The 19,202-nt window shown below is 30.7% G+C and overlaps 1 protein-coding gene and 1 long non-coding RNA gene across 2 annotated transcripts in view; one reads left to right on the top strand and one right to left on the bottom strand.

The window, feature by feature from the left end:
- LOC145331659 (putative cytochrome P450 49a1) overlaps window positions 1-8,447 on the top strand; it is a 210,980-nt gene extending 202,533 nt beyond the window's left edge. The window contains exons 2-18 of the mRNA XM_080176439.1: window positions 126-201; window positions 717-820; window positions 2,293-2,404; window positions 2,522-2,670; window positions 2,959-3,014; window positions 3,088-3,169; window positions 3,254-3,364; window positions 3,508-3,621; window positions 4,583-4,620; window positions 4,893-4,944; window positions 5,018-5,196; window positions 5,463-5,522; window positions 6,001-6,080; window positions 6,232-6,344; window positions 6,589-6,679; window positions 7,495-7,580; window positions 8,083-8,447. Coding sequence (XP_080032565.1) covers window positions 128-201; window positions 717-820; window positions 2,293-2,404; window positions 2,522-2,670; window positions 2,959-3,014; window positions 3,088-3,169; window positions 3,254-3,364; window positions 3,508-3,621; window positions 4,583-4,620; window positions 4,893-4,944; window positions 5,018-5,196; window positions 5,463-5,522; window positions 6,001-6,080; window positions 6,232-6,344; window positions 6,589-6,679; window positions 7,495-7,580; window positions 8,083-8,135 — 1,554 coding nt within the window. The 5' untranslated portion in view covers window positions 126-127 and the 3' untranslated portion in view covers window positions 8,136-8,447. The remainder of the gene's footprint in view (window positions 1-125; window positions 202-716; window positions 821-2,292; window positions 2,405-2,521; window positions 2,671-2,958; window positions 3,015-3,087; window positions 3,170-3,253; window positions 3,365-3,507; window positions 3,622-4,582; window positions 4,621-4,892; window positions 4,945-5,017; window positions 5,197-5,462; window positions 5,523-6,000; window positions 6,081-6,231; window positions 6,345-6,588; window positions 6,680-7,494; window positions 7,581-8,082) is intronic.
- A 3,176-nt stretch (window positions 8,448-11,623) lies between these two features.
- Window positions 11,624-16,472, bottom strand: LOC145331713 (uncharacterized). Its single transcript, XR_013883830.1, has 4 exons — window positions 15,528-16,472; window positions 14,383-15,053; window positions 12,463-13,980; window positions 11,624-11,939 (listed from the first exon to the last, which is right to left on the bottom strand). It is a non-coding gene; the product is annotated as an uncharacterized LOC145331713 (long non-coding RNA).
- Between the last annotated feature and the right edge of the window lie 2,730 nt (window positions 16,473-19,202).

The raw sequence follows: 19,202 nt of genomic DNA, 5'->3' as shown, positions 1-19,202 counted from the left end.
CCTTAAGTTAGATTTTGTTAGATGAAGGACATAAGTAGCCTTCCTTAGATCAATTTCCAGTGACTTCTGTCCTAATTAGGAATGACTTTGTTTTCTTTCCATGATCCAAAAATTGTTATTTCAGAAAATGCCTGTTGTTTCAAAACTTCTCACTAACTTGCATGGTAACAGAGCCCATTACTGCAAAAATAGTATCATAAGGTGACATTTCTATCTCAGTTGTTAGCTCCTTATAATTTACTTTGTCTGCCTGTCCCTCAGTCTGTCAGTCTGAAATGCAATAAAGGAAATGTGTTTTTCTTGACTGCTATTGTGAAGATACAATAAATCAAAAAGCATCCAACCATATTTTATGTGCCCTCTTACTTATGGATGTTTTAGGGATGAATATGATAACCACCAATTATTCAAAGAAGTTAAAAAAGGTCAAAAGTCAGTCAGTCAGTAAACTGTCTGTTTTGTCATGCTTCAGAAGTCATAAATCCTATATTTTAAAGGTTTCCTGATTTTCCTTGAGTTTTTGCATATTTTCACTCTTTCTTTTCTTTTATTTCCGCTCTCTACCTCATTTTGCAATTTGTCCCTTTGATGATTAATAAGTGCTTCCCATCTTATGGAATATGTTTTAATTTGTAAACCAATAGAGAATAAATTTATATTTGTTTTAATGTAGCAAATGTTGTTACCCTTATATTGAATATGTAAAATGCATTTAGATGCCAAAGTGCAATAGCAGCTGCTGATACATTGAATGCTAATACTGCTGCAATCGAAGAGTATTCTAATGCAAAGCCATACAAGCAAATTCCTTCTCCTAAAGGTAATCCAAACCATGCAGTTTAGTTGTTACAAACATATAAATGTATTATATGTATAATGTATATTATATATATGATACAAAAGTATTGTAGGCCCTTATGAAAATTTTTATTTATTTGTGATGCACTACTCTGCTGAACTGCTTCACACACCACCAAATTGCACTTCTTAATAGTTAATCTCTATCTCTCTGTCTCTCTTTTCTGAATTGTCTAGAAATTCCTTTTTTATTAAACCAGTTACTCTTTCTATTTCAATATAAAAATTTTAGCTTTAATATAAATTAATGTTAACTTTAATTGCTTAACGGTAACATAATATTGATTAATTTACTTTAATAGTGTTACATTGTATATAACCATAAGAATATGACTAATATAAAGCTGATATTTTTTATCTTTCTCCTTGAACTGTTTTTAACCTATTTTTGAATGGGGGGTCAAAAATATACTAGGACACTTATAGAATCAGACTGCAGAGCCCAAATTTGAATTAAGTCCCCAATAAACTTTTTTGGGGGGATTTAAAAATTAATTTTTAGTGTTGCTGTAGTCATTTTGACCGGAGCAAAAGCTCTTTTTTTACTTCGGGTAATATTGTGGCTTACAGAACATTTTTATATAATTCACTTTATATTGATACAATAAAAAAAAACATTACTCTGTTCATTGGAAATAATTTTTTTTTACAAAACAATTAATTTCATTGAAAAATCTAACATTTACAATAAAACAAATAATTCTGAAGTCTAACCAATAAGAAGTATTGTTTTATTTCAATTCTTTACAATTCATAAAAAAGAGTGTTTTCACAAAGTGACTTATTTACAATGTAGTTTAATAATTTTTATTTAATTAAAATGAAAAGAATGAAAACCATACACATAAAAGATACATACTTTTTAAAATTATTTTAAAAAATAAGTTTTAATAATCTTATTTTATATCACATTTGTATATGTGACAAAAATAAATTTGTTGTATTGCATAAACATTTGTTGTCATTTAACCCTTTACAGCCATTTTTATGTTTTTAAAATAAGTGAGAGAACACAAACATGTTAATGTTAATGATATATTATAAAGAATTAACTTTTTAGTAAATTTTTATAGTAAAATCATAAGGCCTAATTTTACTCTATACCAGAATACAATATTTATGAAGCAAAACACTCTAAAAGCTATGAATTTTACCCAAATAAAAAAAGACCTTTTGCTCTGGTCAAAATGACCACAGGAACAGTAAAAATTAATATTTAAATCCCCCAAAAAAAGTTTATTGGGGACTTAATTCAAATTTAGGCTCTGCAGTCTGATTCTACTGGTGTCATAGTATATTTTTTATATACGTTTTAAAAATAGGTTAAAAACAGTTTAACTAGCACATAGCATAAAACTTTATTTTACAGATACCTCCTATTAAAATTGTAAAAAAAGATCAATTTTGTTATAATTATCTATATTAATTTATCAGGATTGCCAATTCTTGGAAACCTTTGGGAATTTACCAAGAAAGAAAACCAAATCAATGCTATTGCTATGCATCATAGATATGTCAAAGAACTTGGACCTATTTACAAGATTAAGTAAAAAAATTCTAAATTTTTTCAAAGATAATTATCAATGATAGAGATTTTAGTTTCATTATGGTTATGTAACCTATATGATTGAATTACTTCTTTAACTTTATTCTCACATTTAAGGGTACCTTCTATGGAATTTGTTATTATTACAAAAGCAGAGGACTCTCAAGCAATGTATGTAAAGGATGGAACTTATCCTGTCATTCCAACATTTGAATTATTTGAGAGGATTAGAAAAGGTCCTCTAAGCCATCTTTACCCAACCACAGGTTTATATTTATTTTATTATTATTATCATCAAAATATTACATTAGCATAACAGACAAGCAACCCTATTGATACACAGCAGATAAGTCATTCTTGTGAGTTTGCAATCCACCCAGGGACAAGGGAATGATAATCTGACAAACAACTCTAAAGAAAAATTTCCCCAAAACTCCCATTCCCTTTTCCTTCCCATTATATGTCTTTACTTTTGAAGATACCTCCTTGGCCAAAACAAATGTATTTTAAAATAATTTCACAAATAACAAACTGAATTAAATCATATTCTATAGGTTTGCTCTCAACAGCTGGTGAAGAGTGGCACAAAGCAAGATCTTTAGTTCAGCAGGTTAATTATCAGTGCTAAAATTCTCTAAGAATCACCTAAGTGATACAAATTTTGATTCTGATTAACTTTGTAGGATTTGATGAGACCTAAGAGTGCTCTGTTCTATATTGATGATCTTGATGAGATTATGGATCAGTTTATCATAAGAGTTGAAGGTACTGAAACATCAAACATGCCTACTAACTACATAGGTACTTTTCATACTGTTAGATAAGATTGAATATTTTTTTTTTTTTAAGAACAACTTAGTGGAGAAAGAAACTTGGATGACATAAGGAAGATTTTGTCTGAGTATGCTTTGGATGCTATTGGTGTTATGTTTATTGGATCTAAACTTGGAGTTCTCCAAGGTGATATTTTTTTGTTCATTGTTATCTATTTAAGTAGCAAATAAAAATTTTGTGCATCAATATAGAATTGTTGAAATACTTCTTATTTTTTAATATAATTTTATATTTTACAAAATCAAAGAAAAAATAAATGATCCATGTAGGTTCTGAGTATGGTAAGAAGATGATTGAAAAGGTTGAAAAGGCATTTGAACTGTCAATGGTAGCAATGGGAATTCCTCCAAAGATTGCTCCTTATATCCCAATCTACAAGGAATGTGTTAATTTATAGCTCACCAATATGAAGTAGATAAACTCGGTACATATTCTACTGCTGGTACTGTCATGGTTGGTTGGTCATGGTATGAAAAGTACACCTTAAAGGAAGCCTGCAAGAAATACCACGCTTTAACTGCTGAAAGACTGCCACAAGTAGACCAAATACCCCAAATTTGAAGCCTTCAGCTTCTATAACAAAAAAGTTCTAGGCATTTTAAAATGACATTTTATGTACATAAAAATTTTGATAGAATTGCAATGCTCATGTTAAAAACTTTGAAATTAAACTATGTGGCCTAGAAACAAAATTATAAGCTTATTTTTGTCATAAATTTAGGTTTCCAGTAACTAATTATATTTTTACAAAAAAAATACCCATTTTTATAGTCAAAATCATTAAAAAAAATTAAGTTTTACTTGCGTTGTACCGAATGTACTGTAGCCAATCAGAAGGCTGAATCAGCTTAACAACCAATTACAGCTAAGCTTGTATTAGTTTACCCCTTTGTTTCCGCTATGATTTTCGTTTTAAAATGCAATCTAAATCGAATTTTTTTCATAGATTTTGACTATGAAATGTGGTGTTTTTATTGTAAAAATGTAATCAGTTACAGGCAATCTAAGTTTCTAACAAAGATAAGGTTACAATTTTGTGTCTAGGCGACGTAATTTAATATTGGTTTTTTCTTTTATGAGCATTGAAAATCATTCAAAAATTCCATTGTAAATAAAATGCTATTTTGAAATGCCTAGAACTTTTTTGTTATTGAAGCTGGAGGCTTTAAATTTGGGGTATTGGGTCTTCTTGTGGCAGTCTTTCAGCAGTTAAAGCGTGTTATTTCTTGCAGGCGTCCTTTAAAGCCAAAGGCATTAGCTTTCATATGTTGCCCTAACATTAGTTGGGTAAAGTTTCCTTTGCCATTTAATTTTATTATTAACATTAAAATAATAACTAGGAATTAGTGCAACATCTTGGTGATATCTACATTATGAGCAGGAAAGTAATCATCAACAAAATTGAAAGAGGAATTTTTCGTCCATTTATTTTGCTGAAATGGAACTTACTGGTCAGTTCATTCATCCAGCAGGAAGGTTAGGGATGTGGTAACGGACGTAGATGGGGGTTATCATTGTTTTATCTAGCTGAAAAATACCACTTTAATAGAGTACATGAATATCCAAGTAATAATATATTGATTTTGTCATATGATAGAAAAGTCTGTTGAGGGCCTTGCCTTGTTTTTATTATTTATTGAATCTATTTCTTAGGGATAAGATTAATGAAGCAATTAAGAAGCATGAAAAAGATGGTTCTTTGGAAGGTATTTGTTCAGCTTAAAAAGTTATTTATTCTGAAAGCATAAATTATAAATATACTTTTTCTCAATTTTCCAGGAACTATTTTGGCTAAAATGATTGACCGATGTGGCGCAGATTCAGGTATTCCAGTTGTTATGGCTAATGATGCCATGTTTGCTGGCATAGATACAACTGGTAACACTGCTTCAATTCTTCTTTACCATCTAGCAACAAATCTGGAAAAGCAAGAAACTCTATACCAAGAAATTGTAAAGGTGATAGATGATATATTTACCAGTTATATGATAAATTTTACATGGCTGTCCTGTTACTAAGTCCTAGCTTGTATTGTAGTATGTTAAATTGTACCTATTAAAGCTATGTGAACCTCAACTGTTATCTTAAGAGTGGCTGAAAATCATTGTCTCATAAGCAGGATGTATGACATGGAAGATATTAACTGATATCAAAGAACATTAGATTAAAGATTTTACCCTATGTTAGATAATATGAGACCTTTACAGAATATGAATTACCACAGGTTGTTGGAAAGAATGGAAAGATGACTGAAGAAGCTTTGGCTGAGATGAGATATTTAAAGGTATATTGTAATAAAATATTTTATTTCCTGTCATAGTACATTCTTTTAAACTAGCGGCTTCGCCCCTCTAAATCTAAACAAAAAAAAATTTTATTGGGGGGGGGGGGGGAGTCTGACCGCACAATTTTAATTTTAGGTGTCCCAACCCCCAAGAAAATAGTTATAAACATTCCTGGGACCTATGAAAAGCTACCCTGTAAAGGAGAACGCGATTGGTTCAGCAGTTAGCGAGATCCTTCGCTACAAACAAACAAACAGACAAACAGACATCGTTCTACTTTGTATTATAGATAGTTCAAAAAACAAACAAATAAAATAATAATTGATGAAGGAACCAGCAACGATAATTGAAAAACTACCATTAACTAATACTAAACTTACCTGAAATTTTTAAACTGTTGTTTCTTTTACAAGATCTAATTTGATATAAAGACTGACAGACTAATACTGTTAATTTAATAATAAAAATGCCTACCAGGCATGCCAACAGGAAAGTGCCAGGATGGCTCCAGTAGCCCTTGGAACTGCCAGGTCTACCAACCAGGATATGGTTATGAGGTGAACTAAATTATTTGTGACGGAATATTATCTTCACAGAACTGTAAAGCAACCCAAAAATGTAATTTTACATAAATAACATATAAAGCTAGAATAACAAGAAAATACAGAGTACACTTTGCACTTTGTATAGTTATGTTTATAATTTTAGTGGATATCAGATTCCCAAAGGTACTTTTGTCATCCGGATAGGATTTCTCATGTCCAACAGCGGAAAATATTTCACCCATCCTGAACAATTTCTGCCTGAAAGATGGATCAGAGGTAATAAGTGACAGACAGACAGACAAATTTGTCCTTTTGTTATATAAAAGCTATGCTATGTTTTGTTTTTCATATGTCTGTCCATATATCTGTACATCTGTCTGTCAATCTGTCTGTATATTTGTCTGTCCATTTATCTCCTTGACTTTCTGTTTAATCGTCCTTCTCTCCATATGTCTTTAGTGAAATAACCGTAACTATAAAAATGACTATTAACGCTGTGTTACTACTTGACTTGTTAAAGGTTGCCCTCAACATGAAAAGCAGAAGAATCCCTTTGCAAACATACCTTTTGGCCATGGACCTAGGGCTTGTGTGGGACAGAGATTTGCCAAGTAAGTTTGTTCTTGTTGTCTTCAATATATTCTTATGTACAAACTAAAAGGAGAAATATATACCCCCCCCCCCCCATATAATTTTGAATTTCTGCCCATCCTCCCCCCCCACTCCCTTCTGGTCAACAAAATGTTTAATACCATAAAATTTGGTTAGCTATTCTTTTTACTGGAATGCTGTATAAAGAAGGAAAGGAAAATGGTATATGACCAAGCTTATACTACAGCTTGATTCAATTAACACTAATAGAATGCTGAATATGGTTGAATTATTTTTTATAACTATATCCCTAAAACAAGGATAACAACGTCCATAAAAGCGAAGCTCTGAAACGGTAAGACAAACGAACATTAACACTTGTAGAGTGTCAGAACTTAATAATCAGAACATAAATGTATAAAAGTCGAAAAAATTGTAAGTAATTTGTTGAAAAATTGAAAAATACAGGTTAATATTTAAGGATATACTTCACATTTTTAGGACTTGATAATAGAGATGCTTCGCTTATAACAATGTATTGTTGTCCTTGGAATCATTATTCCAAAAATCAGATCAATTGGATAATTATATCTTATAAAAACTTGTTGTTAAAAAAGTAAAAAATCATATGTTTAAAATGGACGTACGGACATTCTGGTAATGATTATAAAGTTGCTACGCTTTCAAAATCGTACCTAACTACTACAGGAATCACTATGCAAAGTTTAAAATTCTGACATGCCAAAATTAACAAAAAAGCTATCCGGACAGACGGACCGACACTAATTATAGAAAAGCTTTGCTTTTAAAAATAAGTTTTTACTGAATTTTTCAGGCTGGAACTATATATGGCAGTTTTCAAGCTGATACAAAAGTACAAAATAACTTATAAAGGCCCAGAATTGGGTATTAGTTATCAAGGTAATGGAAACTTTGGTAATTACAACAACTAATCAATTTGATTATTAATATCTAACGGTTAATACAGTTATGTAAAGTGGGCCTCTCATTCGCTGGCTTAAAACGTTAAATGATTTATCTAACACATAAAAAAAATGAACTTAATTTATGAAAGATGTAAATTAATAGTATTACTCATTAAGACCCCTGAGACAGACAGAAAGAGAGAGTTACAAATATAATACTTTTCCTCAAATTATAAAAAGAATACTTTTTATTATGCTATATTTTAAGGAATGGGCCTTCTAAAGATCACATATCATGAAGCTTTTTTTTAAGGAATGGCCCATCTAAAGATCACATATCATGAAGCTATTCTTTAAAGGAATGGGCCACCTAAAAGTCACATATCATGAAGCTGTTTTTTTAAGGAATGGGCCACCTAAAGATCGCATATCATGAACCTATTTTTTTAAGGAATGGACCATCTAAAGATCACATATCATAAAACAATTCTTTTAAGGTATGGGCCATCTAAATGGACCTCTGGCACTAAAATTTGAAGAAAGGAACTAAAACTGAAGATACAAGCTATATTAATCCTAGAGTATCCAAGTTCTCGACGAGTTCCTAAACATTTATCACCTACATTATACAATATTTCATAGTATGTAATCTACTCATTATATTTCATTTAAATTAAGGGTAAAACATTTTTACATCTATACCTATTTAAATTTTATTGAATGATTTCACATCCTTGTTAATAACAATATACTCTGTATTTGTAACAGTATTAGTAAATTTTTATGTGACCATCTTTTATGTTCTACATAGAAATTTTAACTTGTTTATTTTAAACGATTAATGAAATCAATGTGTGACTTTTTGTTGTTATGCAAAAAAAAAGGGCTTTAATTCATTTACATATTAACATTTACTGAAGCTTTTTAGGGCTCTATATAGAGGGATTAAAAGAAAAAGGCGCAGTATGAGTACAATACCATACATAGATAAGATTTAAGACAAAGTTTATTAGGAAGAATTGGTTTACTAAAATATGACCTAATAATAATGACAATAAAGTAACTTTGGAGATGATTTAAGTTATTATAAGGATTGTTTCAATATCTTTGATTGAGCTGATTGCCCTAGAAGCTGAAGCCTGCTCAATTTTCTGAAGCATGAGCTTGTAGGATGTTGGGATGTCAACACCCCCCTTAAGATTAAGATAGGAAGGTAGCCTTTTTCTTTTTTACCATCTCTTTACATCCCACTGTGTCTGAAGAAAAAATCCAGCTCCATTATTAACCCTTAACGTTCGAGGGGGGGGGGGGCGTTGAACGTTGAACGTTGAACGCCCCCCCCCCCCCCCACCCGACCGATTAAGGTGCGGCAAGGGGCCTGACTGTAAAGGGTTAAGGGTATTTAGGAAAACAAAATAGCATCCCACATGAAGCCGGATATTTGGCTATTTTCTAAACATATTTCTCTTTCCTCTACACAGTTTTTTAAAGCATAGCTTTTCTAAAAATAAGTTAAATCAACATTTACAACTGGTTTAACAATTTAACACTCAATATACCCAAAAAGGCAATTAGGTATGCGAGATTTTAAGAGACAGACCACAAGCTTCTTTTATATCACACTAGAAATTAAATGATATTTCACTTTAATATGATGAATTATGTCTTCCTTGTAAATTTCGTGTTTTCTTTTTCTAGGGGATAAAAATATTCAGGGATTATAAGGTATAAGACAATTAAAAATAAATTGATGTTCATCTCTTATGATGATAAACAAAAAAAACCTCTTATACAGATTAGAATTATATGAAGTGGCATGCCAAAGAGGGGTGTCAATACCTCCCAAAATAAAAACAATATATTCTGAAGAACCGCCTTCCAAGTACTTTTAGAATTGGGGGGATATTTGTATGGAGTTAAAACATATGTAAAATCTAAGATATTGACATGAAGATGACATAAAACTTGTCACAATTTTTTAATGATTTTTTTCATTGAATTTTTATTCAGTTTTCTGTCATTGAATTTTGAGACTGGAAGGGAGATGCATTCAGAAAAAAAACTTGTCAAAGCTTCAATAATACTTTTGTAGTTCAACTAATCTAACAATAGTAAATTCGTTCGTCTGTCTCTTTAAGATTAAGAGCAAATCATTCCACCATTTTTTATATTAACTAGCGGCTACACCCCTGGAAGCCTCTAGGGGCACTGGTAGGAGGGGGACCTCGACTTGTCCCATTTTAAATTTGAGTTTAAAAAGAGTTTTAAAAAATATTTTTAGGGGGGGAGGGTGAAGACAAAAATAGTTTAAAACCTTCCCAGGACCTATAAGAATCTTTACTGTAAAGGGGAACAATAATTGTTCAGCGTTTAGCGAGATCCTTCGGGACAGACAAAAAACGCTTACTACTTTATATAATAGGATAAAGGAATTTAAAATTTAGATAGCAAAACTGAAAAAATAAAGGGGGAGGGGGGGGGGGGTAGCATGACAAAGTACTTTGAGGGAAACCGCTCAAAAATGACATGGTTGATTAATAATGCCTGTATTGTTGCGCTGCTTATATGGACCATTTTGCCTCTACATAACTTTTTTTATATCCCCAATGAGTTATTTAATCAAAACAAAATTTAGCATAAATGAATATTTAAATCCCAAGGTAATAAATGATCGAGCGATAGCTCATCATTTAAAAATTTTCCCACGGGTTAAAAATATCAGGGATAAGGGATGGGAAACCTGACCGAAAATTAGGTCTCAGCCTCCTTTTTAAAGTGATGGGGCAACTTTTCTTTTTTGCCTATAAAATCAACTCATTTTCGCCAGTTCATTATTGGCTGTAGGCTAATATCCAATAGCCTGAAACTTGCTTTTAGCATTAACCAATTATTAATAACAAACGCGTCCCCCAGTTCATTATTGGCTAAATTAATTCAAGCAAACATAAATTTCTGCTATTAGAAAGACAACAATGGAAAGTTTCTGCTATCAGAAGGACAACAATATATATGACGTTCAATCACATCAACTTATTATTAAATCTACACATTAATAAATGTCCATATAGCAAAACATAAATTGAGAGATCGTTTTTTTAAGACTGAGTAGGATTCAACATTTTATACTTTAGAACAATGTGAAAAACTCATTGTCTTTAGACAATTTAAAAGTTACATTTCATGTGGAATTGATAACCCACCTAAATGATTATACAGATACAAAACTAGTTCAATATGTAAATAAAAGTGTACTGTGTTTTGTTAAAAAAAAATTTTCATTAATTTTGGTAAAAATTATTGCACACTTAATTGAACTTTTCTGTTAATATTTAACGTAAAATATATTTTTTAAAAAAATTCTTAATTTATATGTATGTTATGGAACAATTAGTTGATAGAATGTTACCCATGTACTTTAGTCTGGCCCAAAATCAGGCTACTTTTTTATTTATGCCTAATTCAATGTGCGGTTTTTCGAACTTTGTAACCACTGCCTATACAGGCATTCTAAGCTAAAAATTTTGTTTCTACGATGAAAACTGATTTCGTTAGACTGATTTTCATTTTCACTATCATAATAAACATAAGGTTTCGTGATTTAAATTTTAAAAATACTAATTTAATCACATAAAATAAGTTTAGAATTAAAAATCCACCTGTAACCCTTATTTTACTTTTCTCATGTCTGTATTATGCATAGGACAAATACAATGCCTCTCTGAAATGCATGAATACTGAATAGTTCTTGATTTAGATATTAAATACCTTAGCTTATTGGAGCTTTAAATCAATGATGGTTGGGTGTCAAATAAAGCTGAAAACTACCACAGATTTATTTAAGGATTCAATGAAAAGCCCAACCAAATTTATATTTAAATCAGACAAACAAATACTGCTTTATATTTACAATGGCAAAGCAACTAGTGAAAAAAAACTAAAACTTAAGAAACAAAAGTTTTTATTTTTTAAATGAGCATAAAAAAAAACTATTGAAAAATTAAATTAAGTAATGTTAAAGACATAAACAAATAAATAAATCACTGGTAACAAACAAAAATAGGTAAATTTTCAATTTTTATGTGCGAATTCCGACTAAGGATAAAATTTGTTATGTTCTGTAAGTAAACTGTTGGTTAAAGCCATTGAAATCAATAATAATACCTAATTTTAATGAGATTATTCTATACCAACGAAAGTTCTTAAAAATATTGTCCACGCTTTTTGCATTGCTTGAATAAAAATCATAAAAAATTCTATCCTTAGTCATTAAATTCGACAAAAGTTTTCTATGTTTTTTGGCAGATATTATGTAACACTGCCGATTTTCTTCATTTTTTGTACAATCAATGAAATCCTAAAAAAGGGAATATAAGATATTTAGTAACCGAAGAAAAATATTTCGTTTAGCTTTAATTGATCTTAAAGGGGGGGGGGGGCGAAAGTGACACTTTTTGAAACCAAAACTAAGAGTCAACAAAGGAACTCAACTAAAAAAAGGGTTACAGGTCTGAGATTTTGCATGGCAGTTGCTTTATAGGGGTACAATATGGAACTGTGAAGAAACGGCGGCGCAACCGCCGAAAACCGCCGTTTCCCGCCGTAATTTTTGTTGCCTTTTCTCGGCGGTTTTCGGCGGGTGCGCCGCCGTTTCTTCACAGTTCCATATTGTACCCCTATAAAGCAACTGCCATGCAAAATGTCAGACCTGTAACTCTTTTTTTAGTTGAGTTCCTTTGACTTTTAGTTTTGGTTCCAAAAAGTGTCACTTTCGCCCCCCCCCTTTAAAAAAAAATTGTGACTCATTTGGTACAAAAACATAAATAAAAGGTCCAATTGTTCCTAATTCATATTTGTTATAATGTTACTTATATTCCTGCCTGAATTAGTTTAATATTTCTTTCTGCATAGTCATTTACAGTTTTTAAATTGATAACAAAATTTTGAAACTCCAAATAAGTTGGAAATTTTTTCCAGTCACTTTAAAAGTCCATTTTTTACATGCTTATATTTATAAATTTTACAACAAATTGAATTTCAATTTTGTCTAGACTTAAACATTTATATTCTGGTTATTCAGTCCAGACACAACAAATTTTAATGTTCATTTGTTCTACCGTTTTAGAGCTTCGCTTTTATTGATATTGTCATACTTGTTTTCAAACATAAATAGCATTTAGTTAAGCTAGAAATATTCCTATTTTGTAGAAGGTTTGCATTAAACTTAATAAGTTTTGTAAGTTGATTTATTTAACTTCTTTTTTTCAAAATTCGCTTTTTTGGATGTTGCAAGATTCAAAATAGATTCATCATACAATTGTATAGGTAATAAAATGGTCTTTTCCTGCATTCAAACTTTAACCAAACGAGGTCTTTTTCCTCCATTTCTAAGATTTCGAATAAAAACCAGCTTTGTTCTCCAACAAAATCAGCCAATTCGTTTTTTGATTCTAATTTCTGTTGTTTTGGTTTTTGAATAAGAAAATTTATTTGTCTTTCAAATGTTAACAATTTTTTGGCAATGTTATCTTTTTTTTCATCTTTTAAAGAATCATCAGCCAATGCTAGTATAACTAATTGTTCACTTAAATACCATGAATGGTTGTCAATGCTCAATAAGACAGCTTCACTTATTGGCTTATATTTATCACTAAGTTCTTTTAAATTTTTTACTAATTGAAGATCAAGACTTGGAGCCTTTTCAGGAATAGATGTTCTTAAAAAATAAGGCCCATGAAAAATTGCAATATAATCACACAAAGTTTTCATTTGATTTAATTCTGTTTCATTTAATATATTCAGAATACCATGTGTCATATTCAATACAAGTATATACAGACTGTCAGCCATGAATCTAGCTTCGTGGCAACCACCAGGTTGTCTAAACTTAAAATTTGTCACTTCACCTCCTAAATAAACGTAACATAATGTAACTAAGTATTCATAGTCACCACGTTTGAATGATTTTTTCTCTAATAAATTTTGGCATAATTCTTTCGCTTCTAAGGCAAACTTTTTTTCAGTTGGGTCACAATTTTCATAATCAAAGTATCTAATTTTGTCCATGTTTGTTTCAACTAACGGTTTGTATTTATGCCAATTTGGTTTTAAATTGTTGTAAATATTTTTACAAGGTCCTTTAGACTTTTGGCCTGTAATTGCATTGAAGCCATGGCAAATATGCCTTTCATAAGAATGTCTGCGACACATAAGCCACAACAGTGGCCTGCTTAATTTCTCTTGCAATTTGACTATTGCTCCCGATAATCTGCCTGTGTTCGAAGCAGTAGTGTCTGTGCAAACTGCTATTATGTTTTCTTCAATATTCCACTCTTCCAGTAAATTAAAAACAGCATCTGCTTGGACGGAGCCTTTCCCATTCATTATCGGTATGACTCCTGAAAAAATGAATAAAATTAAATAAATTAATATAAAAACTAGGATGACGGACTGGCTGACAGACGGACAGACATAGTGGATTATAAAGTATCTTGGCTTCTAAAACGAAAGGCTATGGACCTATAGAATTAAGTTTTAAATTTATAAATAAAATAAAATCCTAGTAGTAATGTAGCTACGGGACTAAAAGTTTAGCAATTAAAACCTTAAAAATTAAAAGATTTAAATATTTAAAGTATGTGTGAAAAATTACATGAAAAGTTTTACTTTAATATTTTGTTTCCTGTTGTGGAAAATAAACTATTGCAAAGATAAATTACATAATTTCTTTCGTCTCAAATTACCAACAAAAAAATTTTAAATTAAAGGACACAGCAAATAAGTGATTATTAAGATATTACCTAGAAGTATGTCATCATCCTCAGTGAAATTTGGGGATGTGACACTAACGGCTAGTCTCTCTCTTGTTATATTTACACCATTTGGTAATATCTCTTTAACTTGTTTTGTGTCAAAATGGCAAATTAATTTAGAGTCTTTTAATAAAGTTTTATTTTCATCTTTAATTTTCTGTGCATCTTCTAACAAAGCACGCTTTCTTTCACGATATATAGTGTTCTTACTAAAATTTATGGTACTTAAGTCTACTTTTCCACATTTACCTAAAATGGTGCCTAGAACACCAGTTTGCGTTCTATAGCTGCTTTGTCTATGATTGAAAAATAAAGAGGTTTCACGAATCACTTCTTTAATGTTTAGAGTAACAGTCACTTCTTCTAACTTTTTTTTCTTTGGGGGAGAGCTATGTTTTAATTCAAATTCTTTGTCACTGTCACTGTCACTAATAACACTTTTTTCAATGTTTACTACTTTCATTGATTGTTCTTTTCTTAATTTTTCTTTAATTTCTAATCGCTCTTGAGCAGCTTTGCGCACTTGCCGCCTTTCCATCTCATCAATTATCTCTTTTTCGTTATCAATAAACGTTTTTTTAGTTCCTTTTAAAATCATTTTTCTTGGGCCTCTTTGATCTTTCAAAAAATCTAAGTCGAGCTGTATTTCCTTTCTGCTCCTGAAATAATAAAAATGTAATAAGTAACTCCTTGATGTATGTGATAGATGTGTTAATAGAACACTAGTGGCTATGTCAATTGAGGTTTTAAGTTTTGTAGAGAAAAAGTGGGAGAGGGGGATGTTAATTTTTTTGTAAGCGACTTTCTTAGGAGGGTTGTGGTACTTTCACCCAAAAACAATGTAAACCTTTCTTTGAGAAGCTACATTGTAAAGGAGAACTATATTATATACGTTGTTAGCGATATAATTCGGTACAGATAGACAAACATCCTATTACTTTTATTTAAGGATTGACAAGTTTCATAATAAACAATCCAAGAAAGATATTTTGTTGAAACAAATTATTTTTTAAAATTTAAAATTAGAAATTAAAATTTACGTTTATCAGAATACTTGTCCTTGGTAATAAGAAATCCCCCCGGGCCCCCCCCCCCCCTCCCTAACACCTGAAATATTTTTGCACAATATTTACCTGCTTTTACAACAAATCAATTGTTCTAGGTTTAAGCTTCCAATTTCAAACAGTCCATTTAAAGTTTCAACATACTTTTCTTTTTTTAGTTCCAGTGTGACATCACCTACACTTAATGATCGTGTCCTTTTTTCATACGAAGTATAGTCACTTATAACTTTTAAAATCTTTTTTTTTATTGTCTGAGGTGTCATATGTGGGAGCCCAGCTATTTTCCATATTGTTAGAATTTCTGCCACCAAACACATTTCATTTTTGTTACAACTGTCACCTGATCCACATGTCAGCGAAGTTGATTTAGTTTTAGATGTACAACCAACTAGATCAGCTGGTTTTAAATATCTTTTACATTTTGTGCTATTTTTTTTGCATTCAATTATAAAGAGATATCTATTCAAAACATCCTTTATAAGGGGTAATTGGTTTTTTGGCAAAGATTCACTAGGACAAAGGCCGAGCCCTTGTTTGCCCACTGGTTTCTTGTCTTGTTCATTATTATCTTTAAAAATAACATTAACACATAAATTAATAAATACAAATTTTAAAATGCAGGCGGAGAAATAGCAAGCAAGGAAATTTTGGATATAAAAAGACAGTGTTAGAAAGTGTTTTCCAGTATGGCTCAGAATCCGATTAATTTCCGCTGGATTAGAAACGTTTCTAAGCCATACTGAAAAATCACGTATAAAAGCTCAGTGTTTATAATACAATTTGATAAATAATTTTTCAAATATGGAGTCAAAACCAATTAATGTCCGCTGGATTAGTACCAGTTTTCATCCCTTCTGAAAAATCATGTATAGCAGCGTATTACAGACAATTTTCCAAGAATATTAAAGTAAAAAAAAACATACAATTAATACCAGTTTTGTTAGACTATAAGGACTAACAAAACTAGTTGTAATATTATAATTTTTCATTTTAATATCGGCGAAAAACTGTTTATAAAATGGTGCAATAAATTACTATCACAGAAAGTATAAGTTGGAATTTAACTTCATTTGAAAATGAGTTTGTTTTAAATGTGTAAGATCGGACTTTGTAGTAACGATTATAAAGTTGCTACTGTTTCTAATTTGAACTGTTATATTATAGGAAATTTAAAATTAAACAGAAAATTATAAAAGGTGTAAATTAATGATAAAGATATCCGTTATGCACGGACGGACATACAGACCGTAATTATAGAAAAGTTTTGCTTTTAAAAAGAATATTATCTTATAGGTTATTTAATACATAAGGCTGTATCATTATTATCACATATTTCTAAGTTTTATATTAAAAAATAATAGGGTTTAAGAAAGAAATTTTAATGAAAACAAAATATTGTTGTATTTATTTACTTTAATTTGTCTGTTTGTTTACAATTGTACGACTCGTACGCATGCGAAAAAGCATTAAATTATAAAAAAAAGTCGTCGTTGTCATGGAAATTAGAAAAACAAAATCTTAATAGTAAAATGCATTTCCTGTAATAGAATTATATTTTTTTTAAAATTTCTTTTAATGAAAGTTATTTTATAAATGATGTATTATGATTAAATAACGCCCGCACATCGTAATATTAATTAGGCCTTATTCTGGGCCAATCTAATGTACTTATTCAAATCTACTTAATTTATTTATTAAAGCTGGGGGGCTAAAGCGGTGTTTATTTCTAAATACAAATTTTGGGGTGAAGTAGATCCCCCCTTAAAATGTTTGAAAATAAATCAGATTTAACCATCTCAAAAAAAACTTTTTTTTAAATGGGGGGGGGGGGGGTTGGCGAAGTAATAACGGGATTCTACTTAAAGCCACTAACATATTGGTTCTTTGGAAAGTTTTTATTATATTTTATGATTGGTGAAATCAACTACCTGAATTCTATTCTATACTTTTTTTCTTTGCATTCATATAATAGCTATTTCATCATTGTTCATAGTTTTCAAATCTAACTACTGCGTCATCCCGAAACTAGTTTTTTAGGCCTAGTTGGAAAATAGGCCTGGAATAATATTTTCTTACGTTTCCCATCCCTTATCCCTGAAAAATATGAAATTAAATAAGAAATATATGTACCATTTAAATCAAAATAATTGGTTCTCATGATCAAAAAATTTTCCCACGTTATCATTTATATCACAATGTTTGAAAAAGGCTATATAAATGGATATTTACTTAAACCAAATATCGCCTTTTTTGCAATAAAATGAGTTATTTACCAAGTTAGCTCTTTAGTAGATTACAATTAGTGGTTAAAACGGGTGGACACTAAACTTTTAGAACCAACCAATCACAATTAATTTAAAGTCCCCAAAGTTGGTAATCCAATGAATAAGAAAACGTTATTATAAAACTTTGAGGACTAGTGTAATAAACAACCAAATTTCCTGGGATAATATCATAATACATTTCTACTATCAGCTTTGCCCCTAGCCTTTAGGACTTTGCCCCAAAAGGGTTGATCAAACCAATTTTTCGTATTTAAGATTGAAAAGAAAAATGGAAAAAAAAATTCTTTTTTTTGGGGGGGGGAGTTTTTTTATTTGGGGGGGGGGGGGTAGTCGACCCCACTATTTTAATTTTAGTTTTAAAAAGAATTTTTTTTTTTGGGGGGGGGGGGTGTCCCACCCCCCAAGAAAATAGTTTTAAACCTCCCGGGACCTATGAAAAGCTACCCTGTAAAGGAGAACCTGATCGGTTCAGCGGTTAGCGAGATTCTTCGCTACAAACAAACAGACAGACAAACAAACAGACAGACAGACAACCTAACATACATCGTTCTACTTTGTATTGATAATTGTCCCTGCTCCGCGAAGGTCAACGGTGCATTTTTTGTGTAAGTCAATCTGTCACTTAGTGATGACTTCAGGTGTGGTTTTTTAATGCTTAAAAATCTTCAAACACTAAATCGGTGGCGTGCGGTAAAAGGTTATAAGGGGTTTTAACAACCCCTTTTAATGTAAAAATTAGGTAATCATTTTACCCCACTAAAGGCCATTATATTTTCTTTTAAAAGCAAAGGGTCTGAGGCCTTTCAGTCTTTGGTTTGTTGCTAAAAAATCTAAATTTTTATTTGCTATAAAGATTCCTATAGCTATAGAGTCATTCATAGTCTTAATCTGATTTGTTAGGCTTTACTTTTGTATATTTTGTTTTATTTTTGGTCCAACTATTTCTTAAATAAATATCGAAAATGAGTTTGTTTGTCTTTTAAAATCTCTAAAACAAATGAACAACTAAGTTTTTCATTTTCTGGAAGCTTTCCATAGGTTCCAAATTGGCTGTAGACTATTTCATCATTAAATTTAAGTCTTGAGATGGTTCTAGGCTAGTTTGTGCACAATGTATTTATAATTGACAAATAAAGATTTACATACAAGTTTAAATCAACGAATATCCTTTATTTAACACATGAAAAAGTGTTAAAATATGCATCATAATGTAAAATCATTTTTTAGTGTTAACTGACATTAAACATATACGTTGTTGAGGACAGCGTAGCACCTCAATAAGTAAATATGATAATCTTAAAGTGTGTGATTTTTTGTAACCCGACATTTAAGACAAAATGTCTTAAAAATTAGCCATGTGACGTCATAAAAATGAGGGAAATAAGAGGAAAAATGTGAAAGAAAACCCCTAAAGCAGAGATTTATAATCCCTTATTTCTATGACGTCACATGGCTGATT

The sequence above is a fragment of the Acartia tonsa genome, chromosome 11 (genome assembly GCF_053477335.1).
Source record: "Acartia tonsa isolate MP-2025a chromosome 11, ASM5347733v1, whole genome shotgun sequence".
In the NCBI taxonomy this organism is placed as follows: Eukaryota; Metazoa; Arthropoda; class Copepoda; order Calanoida; family Acartiidae; genus Acartia; species Acartia tonsa.
This window is presented reverse-complemented; position numbering and strand designations above follow the sequence as displayed.